Here is a 19,318-nt window from a genome sequence, read left to right on the forward strand (position 1 = left end):
GATGGGATATGTTCCGGCTATCACTGGCGGGGAGGGTACAGACTGTGTAAATGACGGTCCTCCCAGATTTCTGTTAGTCTTTCAGTGCCTCCCCATCTTCACCCCGAAGGCCTTTTTTAAGTGGGTGGATAAGGTTATTCGGGCTTTGTATGGGCAGGTAAAACTCCGTGGGTGAAGAAAGTGTTGCTGGACCGCAGTCGGGGGGAGGGTGGGTTGGCGCTGCCGAACGTTTGTAATTACTACTGGGCGGCAAATATAGCCATGATTAGGAATTGGGTACTGGGGGAGGGGTCAGCGTGGGAGTGAAAGGACACAAGTAAAGACACAAGTTTGGGAACGGCGTCATGTAAAGACACAAGTTTGGCACCTCTCCTGTTCTCGCCGGCCCTATACTCCACAAGTCCGGTGGTGGTGGCGGCTCTGAGAATCTGGGGGCAGATCTGGGGAGGAGGAGCTAAAGGGAAGACGAGCTGGTGGGAGAGATAGAGGCGGATGCCCTACGCAGGATTAACACATCCTCATCATGTGCCAGGCTTAGCCTGATAAGATTCAAGGTAGTCCACCGGGCACACATGACGGGGGCCCGGTTGAGCAAGTTTTTTGGGGTAGAGGACAGGTGTGCGAGGTGCACGGCATGTCCAGCAAATCATGTCCACATGTTTTGGGCATGCCCGGAGCTTGGAGGGTTTTGGCAGGGTTTCGCTAAGGTGATGTCCACGGTACTCAAAACACGGGTGGTGTCGAGTCCGGAGGTGGCGATCTTTGGAGTGTCGGAAGAGCCGGGAGTTCAGGGGCTGAAAGAGGCTGACGTTTTGGCCTTTGCTTCCCTGGTCGCCCGGAGTTGAATCTTATTAATGTGGAGGTACTCGAAGTCCCGAGTGTAGAGACCTGGGTTAGTGACATGGCTGGGTTTCTCAGTCTCGAGTAAATAAAAAGTTTGCCTTAAGAGGTCAATGGTTGGGTTCACCCGGAGGTGGCAGCCGTTCGTCGACTTTCTCGGGGTAAATTAAAATGTCAGCAGAAGCAGAATTCCAAGGGGGGGGGGGGGGAGCAGACTGTTGTTTTATTGTTGGGGGGTGTGAAGATTGTGATGGGGTGGAAATGTTTATTGTGCCATGTTTATGTCGCTGTTATTGTTATTATGATAAAAAATTGCAAATACCCTAATATAAATATTTAAAAAAAATAAATAAACAACTACTTTTATCAAAAAAAAAGAAGAGGGAAGTTGCTGATTTCAGTAGGTCTGGAGTGCGTCTGCTTCGACACAAGCATAACAAGTAAGACGGATGAATTTAGAGCTTGGATTAATATGGGGAATTATGATATTGTTGCTAGTACGGTGACGTGGTTAAAGGAGGGACAGGACTGTCAGCTTAACGTTCCGAGATATCAATGTTTTAGACGACAGAGGAGATAGCAGAAAGAGGGTGAGGGAATTGCACTACTGGTTAGGGCAGAGTTTTTCAAACCTTTTTTCCGGGGACCCATCTGTACCAACCGGTCAACCTGCGCGACCCACGCCGGCCGACCTGCGCGACCCACCATTTTCTATTACCTTGTTTGTTGCTGACAAAAATGGGCTGCGACCATATTTTAAAAATGCAGCCGCACTGCGCATGTGTGCCCCATCATCGGTGCGCCTGCACATAGTTTTGCGGACGCCACACTGCGCATTCGTGCCCGATCATTGGTGCGCCTGCGCATAGTTTTGCGCAGGCGCACCAATGATCGGGCACGCATGCGCAGTGTGGCCAATTTTAAAAAATTAGTTCCTGGCCATTTTGAAGGCTGCTTGCAGCCGACGTTATTAAAAGCCGGCTGCTGCGCACGGATTTGCGTGATTTGGACCGTCGTGACGGACGGCTCTGCGACCCTCCTGACACCCGCCCGTGACCCACCCACGGGTCGCACCCGCGAGTTTGACAATGCCTGGGTTAGGGAACATATCACAGCTGTGTTGAGGGAGGATATGTTGGTGGGATCCTGCAGCGAGTCATTGTGTGTATCGTTAAGCAAGGAGTCAGGAGGGCTAGAAGGGGTCACGAAAAGTCACTGGCAAATAGGGTTAAGGAAAATCCCAAGGCTTTCTACTCGTACATAAAAAGCAAGAGGGTAGCCAGGGAAATGGTTGGCCCACTGAAGGATAGGCAAGGGAATCTATGTGTGGAGCCAGGGGAAATGGGCGAGGTACTAAATGAATACTTTGCATCAGTATTCACCAAAGAGAAGGAATTGGTAGATGTTGAGTCTGGAGAAGGGTGTGTAGATAGCCTGGGTCACATTGAGATCCAAAAAGACGAGGTGTTGGGCGTCTTGAAAAATATTAAGGTAGATAAGTCCCCAGGGCCTGATGGGATCTACCCCAGAATACTGAAGGAGGCTAGAGAGGAAATTGCTGAGGCCTTGACAGAAATCTTTGGATCCTCATCGTCTTCAGGTGATGTCCCGGAGGACTGGAGAATAGCCAATGTTGTTCCTCTGTTTAAGAAGGGTAGCAAGGATAATCCAGGGAACTACAGGATGGTGAGCCTTACGTCAGTGGTAGGGAAATTACTGGAGAGAATTCTTCGAGACAGGATCTACTCCCGTTTGGAAACAAATGGACGTATTAGTGAGAGGCAGCATGGTTTTGTGAAGGGGAGGTCGTGTCTCACTAACTTGATAGTTTTTCGAGGAGGTCACAAAGATGATTGATGCAGGTAGGGCAGTGGATGTTGTCTATATGGACTTCAGTAAGGCCTTTGACAAGGTCCCTGATGGTAGACTAGTACACAAGGTGATGTCACACAGGATCAGGGGTGAGCTGGCAAGGTGGATACAGAAGTGGCTAGGTCATAGAAGGCAGAGAGTAGCAATGGAAGGATGCTTTTCTAATTGGAGGGCTGTGACTAGTGGTGTTCTGCAGGGATCAGTGCTGCGACCGTTGCTGTTTGTAGCATCTATCAATGATTTGGAGGAAAATGTAACTGGTCTGATTAGTAAGTTTGCAGACGACACAAAGGTTGGTGGAATTGAGGATAGCGATGAGGACTGTCAGAGGATACAGCAGGATTTAGATTGTTTGGAGACTTGGGCGGAGAGATGGCAGATGGAGTTTAATCCGGACAAATGTGAGGTAATGCATTTTGGAAGGTCTAATGCAGGTAGGGAATATACAGTGAATGGTAGAACCCTCAAGAGTATTGAAAGTCAGAGAGATCTAGGTGTACAGGTCACTGAAAGGGGCACACAGGTGGAGAAGGTAGTCAAGAAGGCATACGGCATGCTTGCCTTCATTGGCCGGTGCATTGAGTATAAGAATTGGCAAGTCATGTTGCAGCTGTATAGAACCTTAGTTAGGCCACACTTGGAGTATAGTGTTCAATTCTGGTCGCCACACTACCGGAAGGATGTGGAGGCTTTAGAGAGGGTGCAGAAGAGATTTACCAGAATGTTGCCTGGTATGGAGGGCATTAGCTATGAGGAGCGGTTGAATAAACTCGGTTTGTTCTCACTGGAACGAAGGAGGTGGAGGGGAGACCTGCTAGAGGTCTACAAAATTATGAGGGGCATAGACAGAGTGGATAGTCAGAGGCTTTTCCCCAGGGTAGAGGAGTCAATTATTAGGGGGCATAGGTTTAAGGTGCGAGGGGCAAGGTTTAGAGTAGATGTACGAGGCAAGTTTTTTTTACACAGAGGGTAGTGGGTGCCTGGAACTCGCTACCGGAGGAGGTGGTGGAAGTAGGGACGATAGTGACATTTAAGGGGCATCTTGACAAATACATGAATAGGATGGGAATAGAGGGATACGAACCCAGGAAATGTAGAAGATTGTAGTTTAGTCGGGCAGCATGGTCGGCATGGGCTTGGAGGGCCGAAGGGCCTGTTCCTGTGCTGTACTTTTCTTTGTTGTTTGTTCAAGAATAGGAAGGGGGCAATCACAATGTTGGAGTTGTACTATAGGTATCTCAACAGCCAGTGGGGTACAAAGGAACAGATATGTAGTCAGATTCTTGAAAGAAGTAAAAATAGCAGGGTTGTTGTGATGTGCGATTTTCCCCACATTGACTGAGGACTCCCTTACTGCGAGGTTTGAATGGAGAGCAATTTGGAGAGGGTTTTTTGAAACAGTATGCTGATAGTCCAACCAGGGAGGGGGCCTTACTGGACCTAGTATTGGGGAATGAGCCCGACCAGGTGACCAAAATTTCAGGAGGGGAACATTTTGGGAATAGTGATCATCATTCCATAAGTTTTCAAATACGCATGGATAAGAACAAGAGTGGTACTCGAGTGAGTGTGTTAAATTGGGGGAAAGCCAACTACAACAGAATTCGGCAAGAGCTGGAGGATGTGGATTGGGAGCAGCTGTTTGAGGGTAAATCCATATTTGACATGTGGGAGTATTTTATTAAAAAAATGTTTATTAAGAATTTTTTAACAACATTTTCAACCAAACAAACCCCTCCCCCCCCCCCCCCCCCCCATAACAAAAAGAAAAGAAAACTTGCATAGCAAGACATAAACATGGGGGGCTTCGCATCTTTCTGCACTAACAAGATCCTCCGCCGGGCTACCAGGGACGCAAAGGCCAGAATGCCGGCCTCTTTTGCCTCCTGCACTCCCGGCTCGTCCGCTACTCCAAATAATGCTAGGCCCCAACTTGGCTTGACCTGGACTTTCACCACCTTAGATACTGTTCTCGCCACTCCCCTCCAGAGCCGGGCACGACCAGAACATATGGGCATGGTTCGCCGGGCTTCCCGAGCACCTCCCACATCTGTCCTCCACCCCAAAGGACCTGCTCAGCACCCCCCCCCCCCCCCAGTCATATGCGCTCTGTGAACAACCTTGAATTGCATCAGGCCCAGCCTGGCACACGAGGAAGAGGAATTAACCCTACTTAGGGCATCAGCCCACAGACCCTCCTCAATCTCCTCCCCCAGCTCCTCTTCCCATTTACCCTTCAGCTCCTCTACCAAAGCCTCCCCCTCTTCTTTCATCTCCTGGTATATCGGTGACACCTTGCCCTCTCCGACCCATACGCCCGAAATCACCCTGTCTTGAATCCCGTGTGCCGGGAGCAGTGGGAATTCCCTCACCTGCCACCTCACAAACGCCCTCACTTGCATGTACCTGAAAGCATTTCCCGGGGGTAGTCCAAACTTCTCCTCCAGCGCCCCTAAGCTCACAGACGTCCCATCGATGAACAGGTCCCCCATTCTTCTAATCCCTGCCCGATGCCAGCTCTGAAACCCCCCGTCCACCTTTCCTGGGACAAACCGATGGTTATCTCTGATCGGGGACCACACCGAGGCTCCCATCTCACCCCGTGCCATCTCCACTGCCCCCAGATCTTTAGCGTTGCCGCCACCACCGGGCTCGTGGTGTACCTAGTCGGCGAGAGCGGCAGAGGTGCCGCCACCAGAGCCCTTTGCAGGACGCCAACTCCAACCTCTTCCATGCCGCCCCCTCTCCCTCCATCACCCACTTACGGATCATCACCACGTTGGCTGCCCAGTAGTAGCCACCCAGATTCGGCAACGCCAGCCCTCCTCTATTTCTACTACGCTCCAGGAACACCCTCCTTACCCTCAGGGTCTTACTCGCCCACACAAAACCCATAATGCTCCTGCCTACCCTCTTAAAAAAGGGCTTGGTGATCACAATTGGAAGGAATTGGAATACAAAAAGAAACCTCGGGAGGACCACCATTTTAATCGACTGTACCCTGCCCGCTCGCGAGAGTGGCAACATGTCCCACCGTTTGAAGTCCTCCTCCATCTGCTCCATCAGCCGCGTCAAATTAAGTTTGTGCAGGGTCCCCCAGCTCCCAGCAACCTGGATCCCCAAGTATCGACAGCTCCTTTCCGCCCTCCTCAACGGTAGGTCGTCTATCCCTCTTCCCTGGTCCCCCGGATGCACCACAAAGAGCTCACTCTTCCCTACATTGAGCTTGTAGCCCGAGAAGTCCCCAAACTCCCTTAGGATCTGCATGACCTCCACCATCCCCTCCAGTGGGTCCGCCACATACAGCAACAGGTCGTCTGCGTACAGCGACACTCGATGCTCCTCTCCCTCTCGAACCACCCCCTTCCAATTGCTGGACTCCCTTAATGCCATGGCCAAAGGTTCAATTGCTAATGCAAACAACAGGGGGGGGGACATGGGGCACCCCTGCCTCGTCCCTTGATACAGCCGAAAATACTCTGACCTCCGCCGATTCGTAACCACACTCGCCATATAGGAGCTTAACCCAACTGATACACCCCTCCTCAAACATAACCTCCGCAACACTTCCCAGAGATACTCCCACTCTACTCGGTCAAAGGCCTTCTCCGCGTCCATAGCTGCCACTATCTCCACCTCTCCCTCCACCGATGGCATCATTATCACGTTTAGGAGCCTCCGCACATTGTTATTTAGCTGCCCGCCCTTTACAAATCCCGCCTGGTCCTCGTGAATCACCCCCGGGACACAGTCCTCAATCCTCGTAGCCAACATTTTTGCCAGCAACTTAGCATCTACGTTGAGGAGCGAGATCGACCTATACGACCCGCATTGCAGTGGGTCCTTATCCCGCTTCAGGATCAAAGAGATCTCTCCAGTTAATGCTCCCCAGTCCATTAACCAGCTCCTCCAACTCAATTCGCCCCCCCAAACCAGCCACCTCCTGCTTCTCCACCCTCGGGAACCTCAGTTGGTCCAAGAATCGTCGCATCCCCTCTTTTCCCCCTGGGGGCTGGGACCTATACAGCTCCTCGTAGAAGGCCTTGAATGCCTCATTCACTTTCACCGCACTCCGCACCGTAGCTCCCCTTCCATCCTTGACTCCACTTATTTCCCTCGCTGCCATCCTCTTACGGAGCTGATGTGCCAGCATCCGGCTCGCCTTCTCCCCATACTCATACATCGCCCCCCGTGCCTTCCTCCACTGTGCCTCTGCCTTCCCTGTGGTCAACAGGTCGAACTCCGTCTGGAGACTTCGTCTCTCCCGGAGTAGTCCCTCATCAGGGGCCTCTGCATATCTCCTGTCCACCCTGAGGATCGCCCCCACTAACCTCTCCCTTTGCCTGCCCTCTCTCTTCTCCCTATGAGCCCTGAGGGAGATTAACTCTCCCCTGACCACCGCCTTCAACACCTCCCATACTACTCCCACCTGCACCTCCCCATTGTCGTTGGCCTCCAGAGACCTTTTGATGCACCCCCGCACCCTCCCGCACACTTCCTCGTCTGCCAGCAGTCCCACATCCAACCGCCACAGCGGGCGTTGGTCCCTCTCCTCCCCCAGCCCTAGTTCCACCCAGTGCGGGGCGTGGTCTGAAATGGCTATGGCCGAATACTCCGTTCCCTCCACTTTCGGGATTAATGCCCTGGCCAGGACAAAAAAATCTATCCGGGAGTAGGCCTTGTGTACATGGGAGAAAAAAGAAAATTCTCTGGCCAAAGGCCTGGCAAATCTCCACGGATCTACTCCCCCCATCTGATCCATGAGCACCTTGAGCACCCCCTGAGCACCTTGGCTGCAGCCGGCCTCTTTCCGGTCCTAGATCTGGAGCGATCCAGTGCTGGGTCCAACACCGTGTTGAAATCCCCACCCATTATCAAGCTTCCTACCTCCAAGTCCGGAATACGCGCCAACATCTGGTTCATTAATCCAGCATCGTCCCAATTCGGGGCGTATACATTTACCAATACCACCCCCGTTCCCTGCAACCTACTGCTCACCATCACGTATTGGCCTCCATTGTCCGCTACTATGTTCTTGGCCTCAAACGACACCCGCTTCCCCACCAGTATTGCCACCCCTCTATTCTTCGCATCCAGCCCCGAATGGAACACCTGTCCTACCCAACCCTTCCTTAACCTGACCTGATCTGCCACCTTCAGATGTGTCTCCTGAAGCATGACCACGTCTGTCTTCAGTCCCTTTAAGTGCGCGAACACTCGGGCCCTCTTAACCGGCCCATTTAGGCCCCGACCACCTCTTCCATTTTCAGTTCCCCCTCGGCCAATGCAGCAGCAACCCTCTTGTCCCCCCCCCCCCCCCTCCCCGCTAGATCCGAATCCAGTTCTTTTGCTCCCCCCATAATACTTCAGTAAGTCAGCTGACTCCTGCTGACCCGGCTTCCCCCGCCTTCCCGTTGACCCCCCCCCCCCCCGCCACCGTGTGGAAATCCCTCCTCCTCCTTGCGCTCCTCCATCCCCCCCTCCCTAACGCGGGAAAAAGCCCACGCTTTCCTGAGCCAGACCCACCCCGTGGCGCAGCTCCTGTTGCGGCTTTATCCCAATTCCCCCATCCCAGAGTCTCACCTCCCTCCAGCACCGACGTCCACATTCCTCACTGTCCCCCCCCATCAAGAACTCTTTCCCCATCCCCATCCATCGTCCCACCCATGAAACATTCTTTACCCATATTTACAACCCTGTATACAGTCAACATCCCCCCCACATCCACAGTCCCTTAGTTCGAGTCCAATTTTTCCGTTTGGATAAAGGTCCAAGCCTCTTCTGGCGTCTCGAAATAATGGTGTCGGTCCTGATAAGTGACCCACAGTTGCGCTGGCTGCAGCATTCCGAATCTCACCCTTTTTGTTTTAATGCAGCACCGCCTTGGCCCGGTTGAAGCCAGCTCTCCTCTTTGCCACCTCAGCGCTCCAGTCCTGGTAGACTCGGATCACCGCATTCTCCCATCTGCTGCTCCGCTCCTTCTTGGCCCATCTCAGGACACTCTCTCTGTCCACGAAGCGATGGAACCTCGCCACTATCGCCCGTGGCGGCTCGCCAGCCTTGGGTCTCCTCACCAGGACCCGGTGAGCCCCTTCTAGCTCCAGGGGGCTCGGAGAGGCCTCCGCACCCATCAGCGAATGGAGCATCGTGCTCACATACGCCCCGGCATCAGCCCCCACAACTCCTTCGGGGAGGCCCAGAATCCGGAGATTCTTCCTCCTCGACCTGTTCTCCAGGACCTCGAGTCTCTCGGCCCACCTATTGTGCAGCGCCTCATGCACCTCCATCTTCACCGCCAGGCCCAAGATCTCGTCCTCGTTAGTTTTGTCCTTCACCTCTCGGAGCTCTACCGCCGGGCCTTCTGGGTCTCCTTCAGCCTCTCGATCGCCAACAGCATTGGCGCCAGCACCTCCTTTTTGAGCTCCTCCACGCTCCTCCTCCCGAGAAACCCTTGCTGGTCCGGCCCCCATGCTGCTCGATCTCCGACCTCCTCCATCTTGATTTTTCCCCCTCGTTTCTGCCGCTGCTCCAAAGCCTCTTTTTCCGCCGCTCCACTGCTAATCCCCTCCATACGACGGAAGGGGGACCTTACTTCACCTTCCCACACGGGATTTAGTCAAAAAAATTCCATTGGGGCTCCTCCGGAGAGCCCAAAAGTCCGTTATAGCGGGAGCTGCCGAAATGTGCGGCAAGTCATGTGGGAGTATTTTAGAGACCAGTTGATTAGAGTGCAGGACAGGCATCCCTGCGAAAATGAAGGACAGAAATATCAGGATTAGGGAACCATGGGTGACAGGCAAAATTGTGAAACTAGTCAAAATGAAAAAGGAAGCATACATAAGGTCTTGGTAACTAAAAACAGATGAAGCTTTTGAAGAATATAGGGAAAATAGGAACAAACCCAAACGGGGAGTTAGGAGGGCTAAAAGAGGCCATGGACATGGTATGTCATTGGCAAGCATGGTCAAGGAAAATCCCAAAGGCCTTTTATACATATATAAGGAGCAAGAGGTTAGCTAGGAAAAGAGTAGGCCCACTCAAGGACAAAGGAGGGAAGTTATGCATAAAGTCAGAGGAAGTGGGTGAGATCCGTAATAAGTACTTTGTATTGGTATTCACCAAGTAGAGGGACATGACCGACAGCACAGTGGTTAGCACTGTTGCTTCATAGCGCCAGGATCCCAGGTTCAATTCCCAGTTTGGGTCACTGTCTGTGCGGAGTCTGCTCATTCTCCCCGTGTCTGCGTAGGTTTCCTCCGGGTGCTCCGGTTTCCTCCCACAATTCCCAAAGACGACCTTTTAGGTAATTTGGACATTCTGAATTCTCCCTCTGTATACCCGAACAGGCGCCAGAACGTGGCAACTCGGGGCTATTCACAGTAACTTCATTGCAGTGTTAAAGTAAGCCTACTTGTGACAAAAAAGATTATTATGTTGAGTTTAGGGATAAGTGGGTGAATACTGTAGAGCATGTCAGCATAATGAAGGAGGAAGTGCTGGGTATCTTAAAATGCATTAAGGTACACAAACCCCCTTGCTGGGATATGGTTTCTGTGGGAGGCAAGAGAGGAAATTGCTGGGGCATTAATAGATATCTTTCTTTCCCATGTTGTAATTAATTTCTTTATTTAACAGAATATGGTGGAAATCTCACATCTGTGGTTTACCTTTAGTTCATAGTTCTCATCATTCTGTTGATTTGGTCTTCTCTGTTACCAGCATCACCACCCTCAACAAAGTGTGTTGACTTTTTGTTCATGCCACCACGTGGCGAGGATAACTTGAAGGGCCACAAGAAATTGTTGCCCATTTTGAAGTTCTTGCCTACTGGATCTCATGGATCAGATCTTCAATACAAATTATGCCATATTTTCTGAGCTGTTTTTCAATCAACATTTTCAGTAAGACCAATACTCTGATGCTTGATCTTGTCAAAGCTACGTTTGTAGATTAATTCACGGACAGATATTAGATTTGGATATCCCCATGCAATATGTGGCTCTACAATACGGAGCATGTTGATTGAAGCCTTATTCAGTTTAACAAACACTCCATTGACGATCTGATGCAGTCATGGGAGCTGACTCACTTTACGAAAGTTAGAGCTAACATCATAGATGCCCCTGATACGAATCACAAAACCTAGCCTGGTTTCCGCAGGAACATAATTATTAGCTTTGTGTGACATTCTGGCAAGGCAGATCTCACGTCTGTACATTTGCTTGTCCTCCTTGTGGTAAAACTCAGCTCTCTTGTAGATTAGTTTTCTCTTCACTTTATTCATCTTCTTTTCTTTTAAAAACATTTTTTTAAAAAGGAGTACCCAATTAATTTTTTTTCCAATTAAGGGGCAATTTAGTGTGGCCAATCCACCTAACCTGCACATCTTTGGGTTGTGGGAGTGAGACTCACGCAGACAGAGGAAGAATATTCAAACTCCATACAGCGACCATCTTCTTTTCTACCAACAAACCCTTGCGCTTGGCCATCATCAGTTCAAACGCCTGGCGCTTTTTCAAAAGGCTTTCAGGGACAGACGGCAACTTCTTCGCTTTTGTGTCCGCCATTATCGCCATGGCCGAGAGGAGTGAGGGAGGGAAAAGGGTCTTAACAGATATCTTTGACCACAGGCAAGATTCCAGAGGACTGGAGAATAGCCAATGCTGTCCCTCTGTCCAAGAAGGGAAGCAGAGATAATCCAGGTAATTACAGGCCGATGAGCCTGACATCAGTGGTGGGGAGCTGTTGGGGAAGATACTGAGGAACAGGATATATTCAGTTGTTAGTGATAGGCAACATGGTTTTGTGCAGGGAAGGTCATGTTTTACCAACTTGATAGAGCTTTTTGAGGAATGACAAATTAATTGATGAGGGATGTCATCTACATGGACTTCAGTAAGGCGTTTGACAATGTCCCTCATGGCAGACTGGTACAAAGGTAAAGTTGCATGGGATTCAGGGTGTGCTAGCTAGAAGGATAAAGAACTGGCTTGGCAACAGGAGACAGAGTAACAATGGAAGGGAGTTTGTCAGAATGGAGATCTGTAACTAGTGGTCTTCCACAGGGATCAGTTATGGGGCCATTGTTGTTTGTAATATATACAAAGGATCTGGAGGAAAATGTAGATGGGCTGATTAGCAAGGTTGTAGATGACACTAAGATAGGTGAAGTTGCAGATAGTGCAGGGGACTGTCAGAGAATACGGCAGAATATAGATAGATTGGAGAGTTGGGCAGAGAAATGACAGATGGAGTTCAATCCAGACAAACATGAGATGATACATTTTGGAGGGTCAAATTCATGTATGAAGAAGTAAGTAAATGGCAGAACCCTTAGGAGCATTGACATACACAGGGATCTGGGCGTTCAGGTCTATAATTCCATGAAAGTGGCAATGCAGGTGGATAAGGTGGTCAAGAAGGCATACGGTTTGCTTTTATCAGCCAGGGTATTGTGTGCAAGAGGTGGCAGGTCATGTTATAGTTGTATAAAACTTTAGGTAGGCCACATTTGGAATATTACGTGCAGTTCTGGTCGCCACACTACCAGGAGGACATGGCTGCTTTGGAGAGAGTATAAACAAGGTTCACCAGGATGTTGCCTGATCTGGAGCAGAAAAATAGACAGGCAGCACAACTACATGCTTTAGATTCAGAGGAAGACTCAGCTTTGAAGTCATACTGTTATATTTGTATCATTGGAAAGTGAAAATAGCTGTCTGCAGCAGCACATAGTATTTTAACGTGTAGCTGATTTGACTATGAAATATTTAGCAAATTGGATTTCAGTTTGTCACTATAAACAGGACACAAGAGCTCAGATTTCACCAAGCACCATGTTCTGGTGATGAATATGTTAAGGATAATAACAATGGCTGCCTTCTGTATTTAATACAAACATTCATTTTCAAGATTGTTTGAACTGTGTAGATACAACAGGAGAAACTAATTTGGGTTGGCAAGTTGGAACAAGTGGAGTGTCCAGGGATGATTGTTGGGTCCTCGATTATTTTCAATCAATATCAATGATGTTATGGGCCAGGGTTTAGAGAACCCCACAGTATATCATAGAGTTCACCTGACCCACAACTTTTAATAGATTTTGGTTATGGGGAGCACAAGGGCCCACTTTACAGGTGTGATGCAACAGAGATCTAAAGTATTTTTAAAACAAAACAATGTTTATTCTATGAATCCAGTTAACATTTTATAAACCCACAGTAAACATCTTACCTCTTACCAACTACCAACACTGATAACCCCCCAAAAAGATACAGTACTCTACAGGTAACCCGTAGTAACTTTCCTAACAACATCCATAAGCCAAAATACTTTTTAACAAAGGCAGTAGGGTTGCATTCCTTACAGAAACAGGTATTACCTTTGAAATCATCAAGTGATCCAAACACCTTATTTAACACACAGAGAGAGACACTAGTATACATCAGCTTGTTTTGAATGCAACTCTCCAACTGAAAGCTAAACTAAAATGCAGAGCCAAAAAGAGCTTCTAGTTCAAAACGAAAGTAAAAAGCAGAATCACATTGCAGATCCACCCACACAATGACATCACTGCAGCCGGTTGATAAAACACACTTTTCTTAAAGGGACTCTCACATGACAATGACCTGGGTGAAGGGACCAAATGCATGTTGTTACATTTTCTGATGAGACAAAGATAGGAAGTGGAATGTAGTTCTTTACTGTAAGAAGAATGGAATATAAAAGTGGGGATGTTTTGCTACAGCTATATAGGACATTCGTTTTGATCTCCTTATTTAATAAAGGATATAAATGTATTAAAAGAGTTCAGAGAAAGCTCACTCAATTGCCATCAGGGATAGGGGTCATCGAGGAAAGTTTGGACCATCTGGGCCTGTATCCATTGGAATTTGGAACATTGAGAGGTGATCTTATTGAAACTGTTATGGGCCAGGGTTTAGAGAACCCCAAAGTGTATCATGTGTTCACCTCTGGAATTCCTTGCCCAGTGAAGCAGTTGAGGCTCCTTTTTTAAACGTTTTTAAGAAAAAGATAGATACCTTTCTAAAGAATAAAGGAATTCGGGGATATGGTGTACGGGCCAGAGAGTGGAGCTAAGTTCACAAAGATCAGCCATGATCTCATTAAATGGCGGAGCAGGCTCGAGGGGCCAGATGGCTTACTCCTGTTCCTAGTTCTTATGTTCTTATGACTCACAACTTTTAATAGATTGTGGTTATGGGGAGTACACGCTGCAGGTTGATGCAAACAGAAATCTACAGTACTTTTAAATTAAAACAATGTTTATTTATGAAACTAGTTAACACTTTATAAACCCACAGTAAACATCTCAACTATCAACACCAATAAATCCCCAAAGAATACAGTACTCGACAGATAATCCTTAATAAATTCCCGTACCAGCCTCCCCGAACAGGCGCCGGAATGTGGCGACTAGGGGCTTTTCACAGTAACTTCATTGAAGCCTACTCGTGACAATAAGCGATTTTCATTTAATTTCAACAACATCCGGTAGACCCTTTTTAAAACAAAGATCAGGTTTAAATTCACTATTGAGAGCAGTCAGCACTTTGAAATCACCCATTTGATTTGGAGACAGTCCTTAGTTTGCAGAGAGAGATCCTTATGCAGCTCCTTGCTTTGCCTGCAGCTATCCAGCTCAAAACAAAACTAACCACACCCTGTAGCAAACAGCCTAAAACGAAAGTAAAGCAGACAGACAGCCCAGCTCCACCACTCTCTGACATCACTGCAGCTCTCTAATAAACACCCATTTCTTAAAGGTACATCCAGTACAGCTATTTCATAAACCCCCATTTATTAAAGGTACTCTCACATGACAAAACATCCTGAGCGGATTTGGCAGTGTGGATACTGAAAGGATGTGGTGGTCTCCACCCCCCCCCCCCAACCCGTCACTTGTGGGAGAGACAAGGCTAGGGGATACAGCTTAAAAATAAGCATCTCTCATTTAAAATGGATATAATTTCTTTTGTCAGAGGATAGTGAATCTTAGAACTCTTTTCCCCCCGAGAACATTAGAGGCAGGTCAAGGGCTAGGCAGAAATGTGGAGTTGAAGTAACAGTCAGATCAGCTAAGATCTTATTGAATAGTGGAGCAGGCTCAAGGGGCTGATTGACCTACTCTTGCTCCTAATTTGCAAGCTAGTCAACGCCAGGAGTATAGCCCCAAGGACCTGGATACAGTACCATCACCTACCAATTGGATCACTCGTCTCAGCCCTTGTTCTATGCACAGCATCCCCATAATTTTTATCAGGCCTTATACCCAACATTCCTATGCTTCTGCTCACCCTCATACACTTAATATTGTTGCAAGCCTCAAACCCACACTTCATAGCTTGCACACACTGCCAAGTATTTAACCGCACCGTACATACACATCACCTAAACAGAATGCCTGACACTCACTTGACACACTTCCCCTTCACATGCCGGATAAGGTGGCACACTATCAGAGGCAGCAAAAACTGGAAAAAGACTCAACTGCATGTTCTAATTGCTGAAGCCATTATCAAAGTCAATCCTAAAACTACCAGAAAGAGTAAACTCAAATACCTATTCCTTGTTCTCTCATCTCAGTCTCTTCAAACATTAATTTCTTACTTTTTGATTCCTCAACACGGCTCTCCTCATCTCTTATTCCTTCCAGACACCAAGAATTGCAACCTATTCAAGCAATGGAGGAAGAGAGAGAAAACAGTACAAATGAAGACAGATTGTCCCTCAACTTCACTATTGTAATTACCTGCTCAGATATTGACACTGCACACTGTGGTGAGATATCATGCACATACCCTGGAACCAGGGAAAGGGGCAAGGATAGTACTTGCCAATGTGCAAGGCTAGACAATTCTGCTGCAGAGGATTCAGACAAGGACTTCAATGGTCCAGGTTGAGGAAAGCAGCTACTGGGAGGTGGTGACATAGTGCTATTGTCACTGGATTAGTAATTCACAGGTCCAGGGTAATGCTCTGGGGACCTGGGTTTGAATCCCACCCTGGCAGATGGTGGAATTTGAATTCAATAAAAATTTGGAATTGAAAGTCTAATGAGCACCATGAAACCATGAGTGATGTTTGTAAAAATCCATCTGGTTCTCTAATGCCCTTTAGGGAAGGAAGTCTGCTGTCCTTACCTGGTCATGTGACTCCAGACACAGAGAAATGTGGTCGACACTTAAAAGGCCCTCTGTAAAGTACTTTATGGTTACCTGAAGCCTTAAAAGGCCCTCTGAACAAGGGCAATTAGGGATGGATAATAAATGCTGACCTAGGCCAGCGACACCCACATTCTGCAAATTTAAAAGAAACGCCCAAATGCTTGGTGCACTGGAAAATCTAGAACAAGTGTCCAACTCCATCAGCTTATCATCCCTTTGAAATCAACCATGATGCAGCACCTGATGGCTTGGCTTCTTCTGCAGCATAAGTAGCATTCATCCAATATCAGAGTGTTGGTATGGAGCCTGACTGCTGTCATTATGGCTTTGGATGCCAGTGTGCAAAGGGGCTTCAGTGGAGTCACATGTTTCCTGCAACTGGTTCTAAGAACCAATCTGCTCCCCAAAGTCCCACCGGGAGGACTCCCTCCTTGGAGCAGCTTTTCCTGTTTCACATGGCCTCTGTTCATTCATGTGCAAGTGGAAGCCCCTTACTTAGTCATCCATGTCTGAAAATAACTGGCATGTGCACAAGGCTTCAGGTAACCATAAAGTACTTTACAACAGCCAGATTACTCTCAGTAAACTATTGAAAATTAAGCATGGAAAATATCCAAATGCTTAGGTGACTGCCTGAAGACAGTCCAGAAACAATTTTAGTTAATGGTTCTTTTACCTAGTGCTGGGGATGGGGGGGAAGCTTCATCCTCTGTTCGGCTGTAGGAGGTTAAGGCAGGATGTAGTCTGGGGTGCGAAGCTCCAAAAGGTCAGCATTGGCATCAAAATCAGCACTGCATGCTTACTGAAATCCTGATCTGCTGGCTTTGCATGCTGTCAGCAGATATTAGGAGCATGTGCTAATCCCTTTATTGATATGGCATTCAAAGCACTTCACATCAGTTGTGTGTGCATGTACAACCTGCAAATGCCATTTTGGATCTTAAGGGCCTTATAGCATCCAAAATGAAACCAAACCTGATTTCACCTCTTGTTTTTTTTTGTTTGCTTTGTACACATTTTACAAATTCAGGCTACCCATATTAGTAAACTCCAGTAGATGCATTTTTATTCTGATTTTAACATGCAGCCAGCCATTTTTGGCAATAGCCTGGGAGATCAACAATCGCACCCTTCGATGGCTCAACTCAGTACAGCCTGGATATGCCAGTTTAGGGGCAAAAAAAAATGTTCTGCAACCAGAATACTAGAATACCTAGTTACAAATGTATGTGAATTATCTTGGGGTTCAGTGCAACCTTACATAGAACAAGGGAGGCATTTGTCAATCAGAACAAGTGACTGTTGACCTCAACTTGGAGCTGGGAAAATAATGCACAGTCTGGCAACAATGCTTGGCGACCAACTCAATACAAACTATTCCCACAATGCAGCAACCCTCTCGTAGGTTGAGGAGCAGCGACCCAAGCCAAGAGCACCGCCTGTCCATTCTCACCAGTCAAAAGCCCAACAAACTCCCAGCCAAACAAGCTCCCTTGCCCCTCTACTGTGCCTTTTTGCCCAGTACTGGTCCGTGGGGCAAAGTTTAGAGATTTGCGAGGCAGGTTTTTTTTACGCAGAGGGTGGCGAGTACCTGGAATACGTTGCCAGAGGAGGTTGTGGAAGCAGATACATTAACGGCGTTCAAAAGGCATCTTGACAAATACATCGATAGGATGGGTATAGAGGGATACGGCACAAGGAAGTGCTGAGGGTTTTGGCAAAGGTTGGTATCATGACCGGTACAGGCTTGGAGGGCCGAAGGGTTTGTTCCTGTGCGGTACTGTTCTTTGTTCTTTATTAAAAATAGTTATAGCGTCAGGAGTAAAAAGACATCATCATTTGGGTTTAAAGTGACGAGTTACCAAACTTGTTGTGGAAAATCAAACTGTCTTCAACTTTTACTGGTCTTAATCTGGCAGCATATCACCAGTACTAATTACTTTTTTGGGTTAAGACAGAGGTAGACAAAATATGGCCCACTTGACACATTCAGCCCAGGCTGCCATGATTCCCAGACCAGGCAAACATAAAAATCAGATCATTGTGTTTTGATCAAAATTTACTTTTGGCACACATTGTACAGCAGAAAAACAATGCAATGTCTGTAGCAGGGTATGAACCCAAGATTGGTTGCTATAATCAAGTTGCTAATAAGACCAACAAACAGTTTAGCACAGGAGCCGTGTGAAAATTTTGAGAGATAGTTTTCAGTTTTGCCGAAATGCGGTTTCGTCGCACTTCAGTGGAGGAAACAATACAAACATGAGTTGAATGCAGAGTTTTTAACAAGGGAGTGGACTTACTTCTAAATACTTTACGGATGTAATAAGGATAGCTGTGTACTTAGTTTGCAAAGACAGTGTCGCCATATTCAAAGAATATGGCTTGAACTGACATCTCGAGAGCAAACATGCAGCCAAATACAAGAACATGTCTGTCATTAACACAAATTACAACAGCACTTTCCAAAGATCAGGGCTCATGCCCAAAAGATGCTTGTACTGTTTGGGTCAACATATGTCTGTGAGCAAACATTTTCTTTCATCAAATTTAATAATTCAAAGAACCACCATCAGCGATGACCACCTTGCAGCAGTGCTCCGGATTGTAATGACAGATGACACCTGACTTCACCTCCCTTGTTGATGCTCACGAGATACTTCTCGCTTCACATTGAGAATTTTTTTCAGAGGAGGTGGTAAGTTTATTACAAAACAGATAGGTGGCCTGTGATGATATACCAAAAGTATTATGTGGCCCACCCATGAAAATTATTGCCCACCCTGGGTAAAGGAAAGCGCCAAGTTCAATATGCAACAACACAACCGGACCAATTGTCCAGGAGGAAGAAAAATATGAGAAAACAAACACACTCTTGCTTGCAAGTACTACTTGTTAAATAAGTTAGATGCAAATTTTCATACCCATTCGTTCTGTTACACATTTTTAAAAACGGTTTTAAGAGGTTACTTAAAAAGAAACATGGATCCAATTTAAAAAGACTTTCGAAATGGTTCCAAGCTAATGGCCAGGATTTAAAATTTAAAAAAAAAAACATTTTAAAATAAATTTAGAAACCCAATTATTTTTTTTCCAATTAAGGGGCAATTTAGCGTGGCCAACTAACCTACCCTGCACATCTTTGGGTTGTGGAGGTGAGCCCTACTCAGACACGAGGAGAATGTGTATACACATTCCGGGGCCGGGATCAAACTTGGATCCTCGGTGCCCTAAGGCAGCAGTGCTAACCACTGCACCACCGTGCCTCCCCTACCAGACAGGATTATGGATTTATGACCGAGTCTCCTCTTCTGAGATGACAAAAAAACAATACTTAATTTAATTACGGTTCACTGTGATTTCATCCAGAAGATAACAGCCTTTTATTGATAAAAGCAAATTACTGTGGATGCTGGAAA

General features: G+C 47.3%; 1 protein-coding gene and 1 pseudogene across 5 annotated transcripts in view; both read right to left on the reverse strand.

Moving 5' to 3' along the window:
* Positions 1-19,318, reverse strand: part of wasf1 (WASP family member 1) — a 258,562-nt gene that overhangs the window by 102,596 nt on the left and 136,648 nt on the right. For 3 of the 5 annotated variants that reach the window (XM_072500005.1, XM_072500002.1, XM_072500001.1), the window contains exon 2: positions 15,343-15,405. The exons of 1 other annotated variant lie outside the window; for it this stretch is intronic. In XM_072500005.1, coding sequence (XP_072356106.1) covers positions 15,343-15,372 — 30 coding nt within the window. In that variant the 5' untranslated portion in view covers positions 15,373-15,405. Of the gene's footprint in view, positions 1-15,294; positions 15,314-15,342; positions 15,406-19,318 lie in introns of those variants that run through there. One more of the 5 variants, XM_072500004.1, reaches the window with a different exon arrangement.
* LOC140411750 (large ribosomal subunit protein uL30-like) lies at positions 10,324-11,279 on the reverse strand (annotated as a pseudogene).

This window comes from Scyliorhinus torazame, chromosome 4 (assembly GCF_047496885.1).
Source record: "Scyliorhinus torazame isolate Kashiwa2021f chromosome 4, sScyTor2.1, whole genome shotgun sequence".
Classification (NCBI taxonomy): Eukaryota; Metazoa; Chordata; class Chondrichthyes; order Carcharhiniformes; family Scyliorhinidae; genus Scyliorhinus; species Scyliorhinus torazame.